Raw genomic sequence first — 19725 nt, forward strand, 5'->3', positions numbered from 1 at the left:
CATGACACTGCAAGATTTGCTCCCGCGGCCCAGGTGGTTCTTAAACCCAGTTTCTCTGACATAAGCATCAAGAATTGTGGGATATATTACTCAACTTGGGTCTAAGGCCCAAATGGCTCTGGGGGCTCGGTGCCGTACAAAACTCATATATTATCTCTTTCCTTTTCTATGTGGGATTCAGGATTTTTACCACTTTTAATAACATCTTCAAGTGAACATAGAAAACATCAATTTCTTATTCACTCTATGCTATTTTTCCAACAATCCCCCACATGAATAGAAACTGATAAACACAATGCAAATGATGATGCAGACACAGAGAGAGTAAAAGAAAAGTTACTATATCGGGAGATGTAGCTTTTGGCTTTGAACCTTCCTTTATGAAAGACTATCGAATATACTAGCTAATCAGTAAACACGATGTTTTTGAACTGTCAACCGTTTGTGTATATCAAGACAATAGAATTCACACAGCTCATTTTCGAACATATTTCGTTCTTATAGTTGTGTTCATTTCGGCTCTGAACATATCCTAGTAAATTCATGAAGTGCTTTAGAGAATTCAGCCTTGAAAGTCTCATGGAAGCGGCCCACTTCACACTCATATAAGTGACTCTTATTAAGAGTATCCTGCTATACCCCACTTGGAATTCCAAGATATAAGAATCATTAAAAGCAAAGCTTACCCTGAATATCGCTTATAGGCATCACTATTTCATCATAGGAATTGGTGGAAGATTTTATCTCCATAGTGATAAAAATTAGTCTCCACGATTCGATTGTCCCTTTGAACCTAGATCTTGGGATCTTCAATCAGCTAGGTTGGGTTGCCATCTCGGAGACTTTTAGGTTATAGGATTTAACCCAATTCCCCTCAGTGAGCAGTTTACTTGCTCTCCACTCAAACAACTAATTACGAATCCGTTTTATAATTTGGAATCACTTCCATTTGGGAGCAACTGTCTCATGGTATTATGTCTCCAACAAATATGTTGAGATCTACCATAACTCTGTGCCCTACCAATATACACAAATAGGAGGCACAAGTATCCAACAATGCATGTTTGTTTAGATTTATAAAGACTTCCAATAAAAATACATATGCTCTTAATATAAGATGTTCTCACTAGACTATCTTCACATCTCTCATGTGATTAAGATAAGAAAAGTCCCTCAGATGTATTAGAAAATTTAATTACTTGAATCACATCTACAACACTTACATGCGCATATCCGACAACGACATAGCCCCTTGTGATATATTTCACATTACACACTAGCCGCATTAAATCTACACTCATTTGACATCATCTCATTGTCAAATTTTTCATGTCATTGCATTGAAACTTGCTTCAATCCATACAAAGATTTAACATGCCTACACACTTTGTTTCCTTATAGAAGAACCATAAACCCCTTTGGTTTATTGTGTATCAAGAAAACTAATATCTTCCTTATCTTTATAGCCTTCTACAACAAGTCTTTCCTTGTAATAGTCAATAATTTCATCAACTCTCAAACTCTTAAGTGGTAGATCCACCGATTACTATGCATAGATTTCAAAGATGGATTTATTGCACTATTGACAATCTCTTTTCCAAGAAGGCACTTTAGGATTTTGCTTCTTTGAAGCTTTAAGTTCATCTTCTAATATATAAATTAGAAATTTTGGACCAAACAACCATGACGTTTGTCCTTTTACTACGCTTAGGCTCAACTTCTCTTCCATCAACTCTTGATCATGAGAGATACTAAACGTAGACTCAAACTTTCTTTAAGAAAGTTTAACACTTGAAATATATTCTAATTAATTGTCATGCATATAAAAATAATAGATTCATAAATTAGAAAGCACTATGCACTACTATTATGACCATAACCAATGAAAACACAATCACTGGTTCTTTATCCTTTAGGAATAGGAACCACCACCTTCATCAAAAACCCCCACATTTGAAGAATTTATAGAAAGGCGATCACTCTTTCCATAATTCACAAGGTGTCTTAGTGGATTTCTTTTAAGGAATTTCAATGAAAAAATAAAGTGGAAATAATAGCTTCCCCCCACAAGTTCTATGGTAATCAAGAACTTATTGTATTCATTGAATTATTTCTCAACTTCATTCTTATAATGAATGGACATCTCTAATGTCTCATCCTTACTTACTTAATAAACACCCATAACAAATTCTTGTGCATTTCAAATTTTTGACAATTCAAGTATGTCAACTAAGGCGTGTAAATTTAAATTGATTAGTCTATGTAAAGAATGATAATTAACATGACCCAATCTACCATGCCATACATTAGATGACTCAAGCATGTAAACAGAAGATGTACCCTTATTATTATCAATAGTAGGAAAAGCAGTCATTACATTCATCTTAAACAAGTCATTGCTCAAATATCCTTTACCCACATACATTCCACTCTTAAAGAGTGAAAAATTATCAGATTCAAAGACCAACTTGAAACAATTCTTGCTCAACAATGAGCCAGATTCAAGGTTCTTTTGAATTTCTAGTACATGGAGTACATCTTTCAAAGTAAGAAACCTGCCTGTAGTCATTTTGAGCACAACATTTCCAATTCCTTCAATCTAGAGGTTGAGGAATTTCCCATGAAAATTTTTCCTCCATTACCCACAAGATTATATGTAGAAAACATTTTCTTTTTTGAATATACATGGCGAGTAGCCCCAGTGTCCATCCACCATTCCTCGGTATTTCCTCCTACCAAGTCCACTTCAGAAATCACTGCAAAAAGGTTCATGTTGGTTTGAGCCACAATAGGTTTCACAACAATTTTGTTTGACATCTGTGTTCAACAAAATTTAAACAAATTGAACCCTCAAAACCAGCCAAGTTTAAGAAATAATTATAAATATATACTTTCAAACGTTACTGTGCAAATAAAAAGTCAAGCTAACTGCAAAAATAGAGTAGGCACAATGCGAACACACTAAACAACATAATCTAAATAATGTCCAGCCAAGCAAATAAGACAAAAAGGCTTAATATCAAAGAGACTCATAGTAACGATAAACACAAAATACCTTTCACAATAAACGATAAACTCAAACTAGTTTTTTCAAGCTTTACCCAGGGAAATAAAAATTGCCGATAATGATTTTCAACAAACCCGAAATTCCCTTCACTGTAAATCACAAAAATAAATTAAAATATATAAATCTGCTTTAAGACTGTTGGATATATTTCAACAATTTATTTTTGTGATAAAGCAAAAGAAACAACATACAAATCTAAATATAAGCAATAACACAAATAAATGTGATAGACAAACACAATATATAGATACTTTATATATAAGAAGAAATCTGCAAATAATTATAAACTCACAGACCAAATGCGTGAAGGATGAATGGTTCGGATCAAGTCTTGTGTTTGACACAATCTTCTTAAAGCAGATTTCGCCCCTCACAAAATCACTGTGGTGCTTTGAGACTCACGGACGTCTATCTCCTAGGATAAAATAATCTATAGCACGAAAATGAAGCACACAAAGTCATGCTCTTGTGAACTACTCAATGTTTCTTTCTCTCTCTTCGACACAAAATAAAATGCACAAAAATATTCTTATTGGGAGAGTTTTCTGAACAGTTGTTTTTATGAATGAGGGACTATGGAAAATAATACGTTACTGAATAGGCACTCTGTTTCTAACTCAAAAATTAAAATAATAAAATATTATTATTTAGACAAATAGGTCCAGTCCACATATGCCAAAAGCCCAACCCAATATCCAACTCATGAACATAAATTCATATATTATCTCTTTCCTTTTCTATGTGGGACTCAGGTTTTACCACTTTTAATAACATCTTCAAGTGAACATAGCAAACATCAATTTCTTATTCACTCTATGCTATTTTTCCAACATTTTGTTCACTTGGTAGGTTGCATTAAATAGGTCATATATCCTTCTAAAAAAAAGGGTCATATACATTATACATGATAAAAATAAATATTATCTTTTTATTAATAGTTGGAGCTCAAAGTTAAAAACATGTTTGAAACCAAATTTTATCTTAGAATAATGACACACTCTACAAGGTATACAAATCTTTCACATATAGAGAGTCGGCCTTATATTAGATAGGCTTTAAAATTTGAAACACTTGTGCATTTTTTTACAATTCTACTTCAATAGTTCCACCACATTTTTTTTATACAATTCTTCTTTTCCTTTTGACAAAATTGTATAATTGTATCCAATCTATTGTTAAGCCAATCAAAGGCAAAGGGTATGCCCGCCATGTTAGGAATTTCTTTATTTTGGGGGTTGAGTGGTCTTGAACTCTCAGTTGTTTATAAGAGTAGCAATTCGTGTTTGTGTGTTTGGTTTGTGTCGTGTCAATCTATGACTATTTGACTACATAGGTTGACACAAACACAACAAGTTTATTAAACAGGTCATGATTTCTTAACCCTAATATGAATTGTTTATTAAATGAGCCAGTTGTGTCAATCCATTTATCAGATGTTACTAAAGTGAAATATTTTTTTTTCCCAAATTTTAGTATTAACCCAATTAATATGAACCATGAAAAATCAAACATATAGTTTTTTTTAATATAAAATCTAGAAACAGAATAAATGTGTCACAAATAATCATTCACAACTAACGCATATCTCAATATCACAATTAATCAATCACAATATGTTAAACAAAATAAACCACAACAGCTAATGTCAGATCCCAAAAATCAATTTAAGGAAAATAGATAAAGGTGAAGGTAAAGGACGACAAAGATGAAGTGATGGTAGAGTTTAGAGATAAAAGTAAAGGATGATGATGACTAGGATTTTGAGTGATAGAGAGAAATGAATGACAAGAGGGACGATGACTAGGGATGACAATTTTGCCCCGCCCCTCCCCACTTCGCCCTAAGTAGGTTTTCCTCGTCCCACGATCTATGTGGGACGGAGATGGGTTTAGACATTTTAGCCTCTCCCCACCCCATCCTTGTCCCGCCCCACATTGATAAGGGCTATAATTGTAATTTTTCATATCCTAGATCCCTACTATTTAAACAAACAAGTCAATATTAGCTTATTTAAATGCATGGATATTAAGATTTTTGTTTTGTGTGATATTGTCTTGTTAAATACTACAATTACATTATTCAGTTCTTACTAAAAATTAGTTTGATTTGATGGGATATATTTAGTTATAATTTCAAATATATTTATATTAATAAAACATGTTTTATTAAAAAAATTATAATAGCTGTGGAACAAATTAACACAAGGTATAATTTTATGAGTGGGACCCCAAGGGGCAAGGATGGAGCAAGAAAGTTTTTCCCGTCATATGGGGCGAGGCGGGGGTGAAGATTCCATCCTTCGATCATGCCCCTCCCCATTGTCATTCCTAACATCGACTTGCCATCACAGTGACGAAAGGGTAACAGTGGCAAAGAAAATAAGGTAAGGTGAGGTAAGATTGAGGTATGAGAGTGAGAGGTGGCCATAAGGCATGGGAGATTGCAACTAGGAAAGAAAATAAATTTATATACCTAGGGTTTTGAAGGGTTTATTGATAAAATAACATTTAGTTAAACAGGTCAAACATATTCCGTGAGTTGAACATGAATACAACACTTTTATTAAATGGGTCAGTCATTTCAAGCCATAGATGACATGAACTCATTAAACCTCAATCTAGAACCAACTAAATTTGTGTCATGTCCATGAGTCGTGTTAGATTTTGCCACCCCTACTAGTGTGGATTGTGTAATATGTACGTCTACTTTTTACTAGTTGCGTTCAATGAGTTTACGGGTACAAAAGTTTTTTACAATTACTAACATGATATACTATGATTAGTACAAATTGAAAGAAGCGTTAGTGATCTCATGTGAAATGATATTGTTCTAATTACAACGTACTATCTTAAAAAGTTATTGCCAAGATCCTACTTCAAGTAGCATCTTCTTATATTTTCAATGGAGACCTATAAGTTCAAATATCCCTTCCATTGTAACTTTGAATAAATTTATATATATTGGACCTTAGAAAAATACAATTTTAAAAAAGAAAATTGTCCCTAACGTTTTCTTTTGGGTGGGAGGTGGTGTTGTTGTTGGACACCAACCTAATTGTCCCCAACCCTAATATGGGCCAGGACTTGAGGCTAGAATTAGATTAATTCAGTGGCCCAAAAACCCTTTCAAGTATTTGGGTTATTTCTTTCATGAAGGAACCACTTTGTTGTACTGTCTTTAAATGATTAGTTAATTTGCCTTGGTCAACTCTTGCCTAGCCCACTCTTGGCCCCCGTATGAGAGTGGAAAATAATTTGAACCCAAGTCTTATTAGACTCACTCATTCTAGATGATAAAAATAAGCTTTTATAAACCTTGGGCTGAAAGGTCATTTCTCAATTTAGCGTTGCCGCCTAGGCATCCATTTAAATTTGTTGTTGGCGCATCACATGGTCCATGATTATTTGTTCTTCAAAATCGTGAATCTGTTTTGGTCATGAACTACATCCATCGAATGATTGAATCAATTTGACTAAAGAGTTTGTTATTGTTTCTTTAATTTATCATTTTATTTTGTTAATATTACATTTTCTTTAATTAACTGACTAATAGGGGCTGCTAGCCCATATCTGTACTTGGGAAAAGGATCACTACTTGACCACAAAGGCCTGTAGTGGAACTATATGTCACTAATCTGATACTAATGCCCTAATACAAGGCACAAAACCACTAAGTTAAATGACCATTTCTATAAGGGTCTTATTAATAAGTACCCAAGGACACAAATTAAAAAGTAAGGATTGGGATTGTGTCCGGTTGCACTAGATAAATTAGGATATGGACATGTGTCCTATTTTGGACACATGTCCAATGGACATAAGCCATATCCAAAAACTTTTTTTTTTTTAATACAAGATAGAATTTCTACTCTAACCTAATCTAAGTGTATATATATGTGAACCTCCCTCCTGGAGACTTGAACCTCAGCCCTTGCCCCCACACCCCACAAGTGGAGTGACCACCACACCAAGGATGCGTGGTGATCATATCCAAAAACTAAAGAGTGCACATTTTTCAAAGAAGAAAATACATTTATTAAATTTATAAATACTAACTTATGAGTGCACATTTAATGATTTATAGGGTTGCAAGCAAAAATTTATTGTAGTAATGTGTGCTACGCTCTTTCTACTAGTAGTAGTAGTACTCCCTCTCTCTCTCCAAATTCCAAAATCCATTACAACATTACTTTCTCTATTGCCTCTAACCTTTCTCTTTGTCCAAACACTTTCAAATTTCCCACCACATTTTCCTCTTCCCAAACACCAAACTGCAACAAAGGAAAAAGAGAACAAGAACGAAGAGGAATTAATTAAAAGTAATATATCTATCTAGGCGAGTTATTAACTAAAAGTGATATTATTATCCTTTGTCCACAATTTGAGATCTTGAATGGTTATCTTGGAAGTTTTCGGTGGTAATTTGTTGATTTAGGTCTCAAGTTCGGCTCTTACTACTCTATCCACATAAAATGCAATGGAAGTATGAGTTCATGCATAGAAGATGACCAAACAAAAAACGAATAAAAAGAGAGAGAAAGAGGCTGCAGACTTGCAACTGTAATTCGTTTTATGTATTGATGTGAACTTGGCCAATGGTTTGCTAACTTTCTGCCAACAATAGTGTAGCTCAACTAGTTGATACATTTTAACGTTTTCAACAGAAACATCTAAGATCTAAATCTCTCATCTCCCATTGTAACTATTGAATTTAAAAACTAAATAAATTGACAACTTTCAAGGCTTATACCCAAAAACAGAGTTGAGCTAAAAAAAATCCTTATTCAATTTCCACACCTTATTCTAAAGCATAGCTTTTAAAATATCTTGTAATTGTTATGGATCTGTACTGCAGATTTTGGTATCTTCCCTAATTATGAAACTGAATATAATCAATTCACTAAATCCTAAATATTAAAATATTAATAATTCCAGTCACATATCATTTGGAATCAATCGTTAGAGCACTTACAGCAGTTGTGCTAAATAGCTATATTGCTATTTGTAGCATCGCTAATGACAAAAATAGAGCTACAGTAGTGGAGCTATAGCTAAATTTTTTTGCTTCTCAGCTACAGTGCACATTTATTTTTAGATGTGCATTGTAGCTCAAAAAATATATATATTTTATTTGTGTTCACACATGGTTAGAATTTTTTTTTTTTTTCTTTCTCCTCCTTCCCCATTTCTACTTGTTCCTCCTCTCTCCTCTCAGTCAGTCCTCACCCTCTTCATTTCTTCCCATTGCAAGCTTCAATTCCTTCACTCACTGCCGACCCAAGCCCCTGCCCAGCGCCGATCTTTCTCTCCGTCGTTTTCTCTCTCTAGGTCAAATCCAAGCTCAAATGATCTAATGATTTTCGATTTTAGTTGATCTAGTGGGTTTGGTTGTGACAGCGCGACGGCGGGGGGTTAGCCATGGTGGGTTAACCCTCTCTCTCTCTCTCTCTCTCTCTCTCTCTCTCTCGATGATTTTCGGTTTTTGCTAGGTTTTGGTTGATATGGTGGGTTTAGGTTGTGATTGGGTTTGGATTTGGGTTGAGGTTATGGGTGGTGATGGCAGTGGCAATGGGTGTGGGCGGTGGTGGCTGGTGGTAGTGAGTGTGGCAATGGTGGTGGGTTTCGTTTTTGCAGTGGTTTTTTGATGGTGGGTTTCTAATTGTGGGTGGTGGCTTGAGTTTGTGATTGGTGATTTTTTATTTTGTTTGTGATTGGTGATTTTGCTTGGTCTGGGTTGAGAAAAAAGATTAAGGATTTGGATTGGTGGTTTTTTCTTTCCTGCTGTGGACTAGTGGTGGTGGATGTTTGTGTTGTGCTGGTGTTTTTTTTTTTTGGTGTGGATGTTTTATTTTAATGAGTTATTTGTATTATTTTAATCAAATAGCTAAATATATAGCTCCATTACTGTGGGTTGTGAGAAGATAAAATAGATAAAGTGACTTTTATAAGTGCCAAATAGCTATATTTTTTGCTCCACTACTGTGGATACTCTTAGCGTGTGTTTAATACGATCCTATCAAAAAAAAATAAAAAAGATTCTCTATCAGATAGAATTTGGACTTGAAGAAATCTCCTTTTGCTGAAAGAAAATAGTCTTTCAAGGCCTTCAGGTGACCATTCAAGTCAGTGCGTACAATCACAAGCTGTAGAACAAGAGATAGAATACTTTTTATGTAGATGGTTTAAAAGATAAAAACAACCAAAATTTTCACATTCAGATCTGCCCCAAAGATGACTGGTGGCAATAGCCCAAATAGAGTCAACAGCAGACTCAAATGATCTTTTGTGAAAGTTAGATGATTTCTGCACATAAATATCAACCGGTTATTTACCATTAAAATTTTGGCGTTTCAACGGAGATAGAATACCGTCCATTACAAAGTATATATAAAGTCTTCCAAGTCAGTGTATGGAAAACAATTAAGACTGGCTATTATTTTTTGCAGTAAACAAATACAATCCACCCTCTCCAGATGTAAATATCCATCAAAAGTGGGGTTGCACACAATAAATATGTTACAGGGGGTACTGTGGTGCAAACAACCTTTAGATCTAGAAGCATAGCTTCAATCTTATCTGCCTCAGATTGTGGAAGTAATTCTTCTCCCATCAGTTTAGCATCCATGAGAGGCTCTTTTTGAAAAGGAAAACGACCCTTTAATCCCTGAAGTTTCTATTATATTGCTGTCAGTCACATTATGGGGTCCCATTTCCATTGACTCAAAGAATTTCATGTCATGTCTAGCATAGCCATAGTCACACTAACATATAGAGTACCTAAAACTATTATAAAAAAAAAAATAAATAAAAAATAAATAAATAATTTGACAGCATGTAGACTATATATAAACATCCTTAACACGACTCAGACAACATTCATTGCCAAAGAAAGTACTTTGCTTGTAAAGTATCACAGCCTATTGATAAAATCAGATACTTGGTGACAAATAACAAATACAAATAGTCTACAAAATAAAAATTTATGCAAAATGATTGCTCATTTTGTAACCCAATGCTAAAACTATTCAACTCTACTTAGCAAACTCGTTGCAACATACAAAAATATTAAACAGAGAAAGTGGAAAATCTAGCCAACTTCTCAGGTATGTTAGGAAGAGATGACATTATCTACATCTGTATCCTCCTGCCTCCAAATTAAGAAAATTATATATCCAATTTCAGGTTAATAAATCTATATATAATGGATGCATATATTAATCATAGGATATCATACAATTTAAATAAAATGTGCAAAAAACTACAGTTTAGCTCAATAAATATTTCTCCACACCCTCAAGTATATATTCAACTATTCCACTCGTCCCAAATCAACCAGTCAAGACACATAGGGTCATATTCCATGTGATACTATTCCTAAATCTCCTGTATAGTACCTTCCAGCAACAATAAATATATATATACACTAATCACTTTTTGGGGCATCACCCACTGCATTCCAAAAGCCGAAATAACAAACAACCATAATTATTGTGAGGAACTGCAGAGTGTAGCAAAAGATGACCCACTGATTCATTGCTTGCCTTACACACACAACACCAAGTGATCAATGGTATACTCCCCTTAACAAGATTGCCTATGGTCAAATTTTTGTTAGCACTGCTGCCATACAAAGAACCTGGCTCTACGCCTTCCTTCACCAAGGACAGAGGTTAAAGAGATAGGAGAGCACCACCAGCACTTTGTAGTCAAGAGGCCTAAGTGTAAGTGGCATCCAATGGACCAAGCACACAATACACAAAACTATAAATTCCTAGTGCAATATAAATCCAAGTTCAACAATACCACGTTACAAATAAAGGGCGCATGTATAATTAAATCAAAATTCAAGTATTTAGCAATCCAAACCCAAATGCCTATGTCCAAAATCATACCATATATGTGCTGAAAATCAAACAAACTCAGGTATAATATCAGTATATCACAAACCTAAATAAAATCAAAGCAAATAAATGCACAAAACCTGCAAAAAGATCCACAACTTGCTAATCAACATACAGAGATCTTCCTTCATAGCCGAAACAACCCTTAAACTTGTTCGTGAACAATATTTAGTTATTTACAATCAAGCTCCAATCCCTTAAAGTTGTTCAACGACAATCGGATAATTATATGCATGAAATGAAGAAGCCTAATTGAGCTAGCTGGCTTACACAGTATTTCACACATTGCCCTTTGCAGCTGGTTCATGACCAACACGATCCCTTTCGGTTTCTTTGAACTTTGAACTAGTCCTCTCGAGCATTGCCAAGATGGATCAAGTGACAAAAAAGCAGCACTCCATTTTACATTTTTCATTTGTGCCAAGAAAAATACTACGGAATTTTTTATTTCTACTTTAAATGATGAATTAAAAATTTGACCCATCAGTTATAACTATTACATTGCACAATTTTGTAATATCAGTAATGAAACTCAAATAATGGGAAGCACTTGAAATGAAAGCAAAGCCAACATAAATATATTTATAAATGCCTTAATAACAACATAGTTCACATAATGCCTTAATAACAACATAGATCACATATTGTCTTTCACTTGATTCTTTGAAAAAAAAAAATGAAAAAAAAAAAAAAACCCTGTCCCTTACATGCAAAGGTTAGGACCAAATCCCAAAGTTCCACCAACTGTATTATATGAAATCTTGATCTGCTCTTGCTAGATATTCCCAATGATGGAAAATGAGGCAGGTGATGGAGCGAAAGCAAAACAAGCTGTTCTCATATTGTCTACAACAACAAGAAAGTTTCTTGGTGGAATCACCAATGATACCTCACCAATATCACTCCAGAAATGGAAAGACACTAATGGCATATCTATTGTGTTGGGTAGGTTAAAACAAGTATCAAACAAATCCACTCCGGGTGCTCGAGGGATGTCCATGGTTTGTGCAATAAAAGCATCACGGAATGCTTCATAAGCTACTTTTGGAAATCTACTCACGGTGGTCCCCGAGTCTATGATCACTCCTCCATCACCTGATTCTGTTAGATGAAAAATATCTTCGGAAATAGGCAGCCGAATGCCTCCAACTCCAAGCCCTATCATCCGAACATAGTACAAACTTGGGTTCTTTATGCTGGAAAGCAAAGGAACCCATACAGAACCTGTTGAGATAGCTTCTTTTCCTATTACAAGCGATCCAGACACCTGGCTATCTCTGCTGGGCAAACAGTAGCTAAAAAATCCACCAACTGGAATCTCATACACAAGAGATAAGGGTCCAGCTCCCAATCCCATAATCCCAGCCTGATGACCAAATGTGCCCTTGTTCATATAACCACACCCTATAGCCATGTTTAGGATTCTAACGTCCCCAAACACTATAGTTTCAAACACAAGGGTTCCCTTGGACTCAGACACATCAGCATATGATGCCCGGTATGTGCAACTACCCTCACGATCACAATCCTGCTTTCCATTGAGTCTATCGCAAGCTGAAGATTCACATGGTATTTCTGTGTAACTAGAAGATCGTGCCGGATCAAAAATAGGGTCAAATTGGCTATGGCATTGCTGGCACTTTTGGCATTGTACCCAGATTAGGTCACTCCCAGTGTCCATGATTACATGTTGGGCTATTGGTGGGGAACCTATCTCTATCGGAATGATGTACTCACCAACTCCTTCATTCACACCAGAAACAACTTCTCCCACAAAATCAACTTGCTCCATGTGATTCATAAGGTACGCAACCCTTTTGGCATCACGTTTCATTCTTTGTTGAAACCAATGGCTATAGTTGCCATTTCTTTCTCTATGTAGCAGCTCTAGCTTGGTGGAGTTGGTTGCGGTGGTGGTGGAAGCAGATGTGGTGATCCCAGCTAGAATTAAAATGATCACAATGAATGCCATAGTGTACCTGTATTAGAAACCCTCAATTAGTGGATACTAAGGTTGCGTTTAGGATTAGAGTTTTAAGTCAACTTATTTTACTATTTAGTTTATTCTTACTACTATTCAACTTATTTTTGGTACTATTTATGGGTCTCATTGTACTATTTTAGTTAACTTACAGTACTTTTAACAAAAAATATTTCAGTTTCAGCTAAATAAGCTGTTCCCAAATAGACCCTAAATTTCCTATGCGTAAATGTAAAATACAAGAGAGAGAGAGAGAGAGGGAGAGAGAACAATGATAAATGAACCGAGCTAGAAAAAATTGAGTGAATCAACATCAAGATTTTGGTCTATTTTTTATAGGATTTAAAATGAACTTCAGATTTATTTTTTAGGAGGGATAAAAGTCATGGGGTCACTATATTTGCTTCAACTTTAGCATTTTATACTAGACAAATAAATCTTATAAATATTTCATATGCATGATAATTGTAAAAAGGTTGTATAAAGTCGCGTGTATATATGTTGTAGGTGGATGATATTTGGTCCAGACCAATTTTGGGCCGATGTCCTTGGATGCAATGAGTCGAGCTCTATGGCAGATTTCACATTCTCCTTTTTTCGAGAAGATAGGGAGGACAAGGGTCTCGCGCCACTTTGTCAGGCCTACGTTCATGATCTACTATGGTAGGACCAATTTTGTAGAGCATGTAAGTTATTTCAATCAGAGTATGGCTTTGTATTCTAGAAACGAATAGTTAATGTGCAAGATCTTTCCTTTAAGCCTAAGGTCGACAGCTATGAGATGGTTTGATAGATTGGAGAATGGTTCTATCCATAGTTTTGAGGAGCTCTCATAGGCTTTTGGGGCCAAATTCGTGACCTACAACTGAGTTCCACAGCCCATCGATTCTCTCTTATCGATTCAATGTGCAAGGGGGAAACCCTTTGTGCTTACTATGATCGATTTTGGGAGTTGTATAACAATATAGGCAGAAGAAACGACGAAGTAGTAGTGAGCACATTTAAGTTATGGCTCCCCGTAAATTCCTATTTGAGGAATTCACTAACACAACCCCCCCTCATGCACCCCTGAAGACATGCAACAGCTCATGGAACGAATAGAAGAATATAAGAGGCTTAATGACAACCAACTCCAAGTAAAGGGGAAGGGTTGTGTTGCTGTGCTTTACAAAAGGGAGACTAGGACAGAAAATTTTCCTCCAAGGCAGAGAAAAGATCCCAGATTTTAGAATCCCAATCCTTGGGGGGAGGTTGTGAACTTAGCTTTCAAGGAGCCGGTGCATAAAATCTTGGAGACGATAAAGCACGAGGCTTTCCTTCGTTGGCCTAGTAAGATGAGCGGTGACCCTTCAAGAAGAAATTAGAATCTTTATTGCACTTACCATAAAGAGAAGAGCCATATCATCGAGCAATGCCAAATTTTCTGAGATCACTTAGAGTAGTTGGCCAAAGCGGGGCTCTTGAAGTAATTCATGATGACTGAAGGGGTTGGACCCTCGAAATCCAATTTGGGTAGTCAAGAAAGGCTTGTGCCACCTTTCCTGGGAATCATTGAGGTCATTCATATTGTGCTAATGAGTGGCAACCATGGTAATGGGTGCTGAGAGATCTTAACTAATACCCCTCAATAAGATTAGGACATTAGAGCTTGGCAAGAAAAGAGACGAAGGTCGACGGAGGAAATGGTCAGGTTCAATGATAAAAATCTGAGGGGAGACTCAAAGGTAACCTAACCTCTCCCTTTAAAATTGCTATTAACGGGATGAACACGGTTTTTGGTCTCCTCCTAAGCGATATGTCACTCTCGTGATGGTATTCTATCCCTACATCGTTAGGATCCCCATATTTAGTCCTAAAGGCACTAAGACTTTTAGGATTATTGAGCAGATGGGCAAACCCACCCATAACTAAACTAGAAAGTAAGGAAGCAAATAATGGGAAGAAGATACTTACAGTGAGAGTGAACGAATAGTTTCGGGAGGCAACTATTTATATAAGGGAAAGAAATGGAGGAAAATGGGGCTTAGAGCCTCCAAAAAGCATTTATGAAGATAGAATGAGCGGGAATATTCGCCGCCTCCTCCACCCTTTAAAATTTGCATTCCTTAGGAACCAAAAGAATTTCAATCATAATTGTCGATCTTGGACAAGTGTTAAGAGGTGAGCGAAAACTGAAAGGTCGAATCCGATGCAATTAATTCCTAACAACTAACATCATTAAGGATTGACAACAATGACAAAACACGATCCAATGTGCCAAGGATTAAACCACGATCCCACCATCAGACACAACAAAGAGATATGACACATTGGATGAGTCCGCCATCAAAGCACAAGTTTCAATGCATGGCACAAGTTACAAGGAAATTACTACAATGGTGGTATTAGGAGGGCCCACCTTCTAATTACAAATTAGATATGTTGGAGCAGTAGACCAGACCCAGATGGCCACCTAGATTCTAAAAAATGGTAGGAACAATGCAAAGGTAGAAGATTCCCATTATTACCAACCACTAACTCAAGAGTATAAAAGAGGGGAAATTCAAAGGGGGGAGGATGAAACATTTTTGGGGAGAGAAATAGAGGAGAAACAAGGTTTTTTGGGACAGATGGAAACACAAAACCTATTCTAGCCCATGCACACATCTCCAATAATCAAAGAACCACCTCGTGGGGCTTGATAAATAGGTCTTAATAGTCTTAGGAACTGATCCATCCATCAATCCATCATTTTAACCCTTTCTAGGGTTTCCCGTTGCTCTACACCCTCAATTTCACCTACAACTTAGTCGTGGTACCTGTCTAGAGAAAGTATTACAGATTTGGTCCTCCACACACACATATATAGGGCTTAGGCTCATACATTTCTCTTATATAATATCTAATTCTAATAATTTATCTGAGAATGCATATGCCATCTTTTGCAAATTTTTTTATTTTGTTTTTAATGCATGCACAAAGATTCGAGACATTGTGAGATACTAAGATTCAATTTTAAAATATAATAAAAAGTTGTGTCCCACTAAATAGGGTTCCCTTTTTCTATACTGCCATTTTAGTTTGGTGTTAAAGCAATTAATATTATATCATCAAAATACCAAATAAAATAGAATTTGCACTTGTACATATTGAAAGAGTAAAAATTTCTTGTCCAAATAATGACACCTAGAGTAATGACGAAATAAATTAAACATATATATTATGTCTATCTCTTACGTATATCCTCTTATGGCAAAAATTATACTAGTAGAAGAGCTGAATTTAAATATTGAATAAATAAAACAAATTACAAATCACAAATATTGAGATTCCAATTGCTTGCAACTATATATGGTTCAGCACAAAAAAATTCGATTTTCCTATACAGGCTGCTGTTTTTGTACTTTCTGACAGACTTTGACCATCATTGACACAATTTAATTAATTAATTAGATAGAAAGACAAGAAAAGAAGATAGACAATGCATAAAACGTCCAACCTATTACATACTAGCATATAACCATTAACCCACACTATGTGCAGGGCTTGTATATATTTTTTTTGATAAACAGACTAGAACTTTCATTAAATCAAAGCACAAGATACATCATGGAGAAAAACTTGTTCAAAAAAACAAAAGATTCTCTTCAATCCAAGCTAAATAGTCATAAATACCTAAAACATATTTGGCTAAAAGATGAGCAGGCCTATTGCCTTGCCAATGAACATGAGAGAAATGAACATTGCGAAACTCAAGACTTGTGGCTAATATTCCATACACCACAGGTGCCACTGAAGATGGAGCCGGAACATTCTCACACAAAGATTGAACAATATAAAAGAGTCACCCTCCAAAACAAAGTCCTAAATACCAACTTTCTTTGCAAACAGCAAACCCAATTCAAATGCTTTAGCCTTAACTTCAATGGCTCCCAACGGTGCCTGAATTTTTTTACATAAACTAACAATGAACTTATCTTCATGATCTTGGATAATAACCCCTACCCTAGCAACTTTTTGAGAAGAAAAAATAGCCCCATCAACATTGACCTTAACAATTTAACATAAGAATATATTCTTATTGAAAATTAGAACTGCAATTTACTAAGAATATATATATGTGTGGGAGAGAGTGGAGCTTACTGTGTTATTGGGAGCTCCCTCCGAGACCTTCAGTGATGGCCTAGAAAATCAGAGAGAGAGAGAGAGAGAGAGAGAGAGTGTGTATTTTATGAGATAGAAGAAGCTTCTTCTTCAGAGAGAGAGAGAAGTGTGGCTGTGGGTGTGGTGAAGACGAAGACGGAAGAAGCTTGGTGAAGATGAAGATGAAGACGGAAGAAGCTTCTTCCGAGACCTTCCTCTCTCTTTCTCTTCTCTTCTCTTACTTTTTCTTTTTCTTTTTCTTTTTTCTTTTCCTTTTTCCTTTACTTTTTCCTTTTTCCAATTGTAGTATGAAAGCCTTTTCTCTTACTTTTTCCATTTGCAGTAAGTTAAAATGGTGTCTGATCACTGATGGGTTGAAGAGGTGGATGTGTTTTAGTTGAAAAGTTGAGTCCCCACTCCACAGAAAACAAATTTGAAGTGCATTGGTTGTGTCAACTCTCAAAACTCTTGCACTAAATGGTAATGATGTAAATAGAATTAAAGTCCACCCTACCGTGCAAAAGGTTGAAATTTTTTGTTGCAACTTGTGAGGGTAAGCCATTGGTCTTAGGGGCGAGCTAGGATTTTTTGTTTGGGGGCCACATTTTGGTATTAATATATTAGTTTCGAGTCAAGATAAACCATCATACACATGTGTAAATGTACATACACAAATATAAACATTAATATTTTGATATAGAGTATGTCATAATTTATAAATATATTGTATATAAAATTAACAACTTTCAAATATATATATATATATATTCGCAAGATAATTTTTTAGGGGAACTTATCATTTTTTAAACTCCAATGAGTATACAAAAGTTGTCTAGTTTGATATTAAACATGTACAAAAAACGAATTAGAGAAAACAAAAACTACTTTGTCTCTATAACTACTAGACCAATTGACAAATTCTATTGGTTTTTAAGAACATTATTGGACTAACTCAAACATTTGTAGGGGCCAACTTCTATTTTTGTAGCTAAATATTTAAAGTTTTAATACTTATACATAATATTAAATTTTTTTTTTTTTTGGGGGGGCTATGTCCCCCCCAGGCCATGCTATAGCTTCGCCCCTGATTGGTCCCGTGACCAAACTAGGTTGTAATGTCCTTTCATTAGTCTATACCTTTTTTTTGAGAAGCATTAAAAAAAAAAAATACCACAAATCATTAAATTAAACAATTAAAAATAATTTCTACACTTTGAATTTTGTGGCTTAACCTTCATAATTGCTACACTTCGAATTTTAAATATTATTATATAGATAATGTAAGGACGTAGTTTGAGTCCTAAGCCCAAAAAGTAAGTGGATCTAGGCTTAATGAGCCCAATACAATGAATTTGTAGAGAGTGGATTGAAAAACTAGGTTATAGTGAGTTGGGTAACAATAATAATGAATTTAGAAGACAATAAAGTAAAGGTAGATTGGATTTATCTAAGAAAATTCGTCATCGGCCCAGTCCGAGGAGATCAGTTCTTGTATGTATTACTTGAAATTGGTTACAAATACAATTTTGATTGCTACTGTGTTTCTTTCTTTGTTCTTTGCTCCCCTTCTCTCAGGGTACCTCCTCCATTTTATACTATCTTCCCCTTTCATCTCCACCCTCCACGTGCAGATCAAATTGTTGGTATTGATCCTTATCCCATCAGCACATTCCTGAAGTCTTTGAGTAGTTGCTGTAAGACTGAAAACTACTATTTAGGTATCAATTCATCATTAATGCGGCCAGAGAGTTAATTGCAGAGCATTTAATGCGGTGGTAGCAACTTTTCCTTAGATATTTTATAGCTTTCCTCTGTCCTGTCCCTTCCTGATACTTATCTCCATCCTTGGAGTGGTCTGAAATGTTGTTCTTAGCTGTAGACCACATCTTCTGACGTCGACTTTGCTCAATCGAGGTGACATTCCTCCTCGGATCCCTCCTGGGCGATCATGATCAGACCTTACCTCTTTACCTACTACCACGGACCCTTATGACAGTGTTCACTCATCCTCAGACTACTTAATGCCCTCGAAATGGGCCCCCGACCCAATATCTTTTATAGATATGTACTCCTGGACCTATCACCCCTACAGATAAGATTTCAAGCTTAGCAATGACACGTGTATGATATGTTGTTGTAGAAATATTTGTTCTTCCAATATAATAATTTTTTTTAAGATTTGTGGATAGCCTAATTTTCAATTAAATCATTTTAGACTAATTGAAAATCTACTCAAGAAAGATTATTTGATATCACTTCACAATGAAGTGAGAATATCCACCACCATTTAACGAGCACAAAAACTCTTACGACAAAAATCCAAGACTCTTTTTGGTTGCCCCACAAATGCATTAACTTCACCACCTTTTTTATCCTTTTCGGTAACGTTATTAACATTATTTATATATTATGAAAATATGCGTAAGTAAAAAAATATTGTAAAAATAAATATTTTAAAAATATGTATTCTGTTATTTAAATATTGAAAATTATTGTTTTTAGCCTTAACTTTTGCTCTCACATGGAATTTCCTCTACAACCCTTGCTTTAGCTTTTATTACCTTTGGCAAATGACAATGACAGACCTGCATTCATAATTTTCATTATATGTTTACTTCAACGGATCATAGGTTTTTTGTGTGGTGCACCTTAAGG

General features: G+C 35.4%; 1 protein-coding gene across 1 annotated transcript; it reads right to left on the reverse strand.

Annotated features, from left to right (window-relative positions):
* Positions 1–11742: 11742 nt before the first annotated feature.
* LOC115973539 (protein ASPARTIC PROTEASE IN GUARD CELL 2-like) lies at positions 11743–12939 on the reverse strand. Its single transcript, XM_031093806.1, has one exon. The coding sequence runs from the start codon at positions 12937–12939 to the stop codon at positions 11743–11745; it is 1197 nt and encodes a 398-aa protein (XP_030949666.1).
* Positions 12940–19725: the final 6786 nt, after the last annotated feature.

The sequence above is a fragment of the Quercus lobata genome, unplaced genomic scaffold (genome assembly GCF_001633185.2).
Source record: "Quercus lobata isolate SW786 unplaced genomic scaffold, ValleyOak3.0 Primary Assembly Scq3eQI_300, whole genome shotgun sequence".
Classification (NCBI taxonomy): domain Eukaryota; kingdom Viridiplantae; phylum Streptophyta; class Magnoliopsida; order Fagales; family Fagaceae; genus Quercus; species Quercus lobata.

What these genes read in the sequence shown, in the direction of transcription:
- LOC115973539 (XM_031093806.1), bottom strand. Translation starts at nt 12,939, where the DNA reads ATGGCATTCATTGTGATCATTTTAATTCTAGCTGGGATCACCACATCT.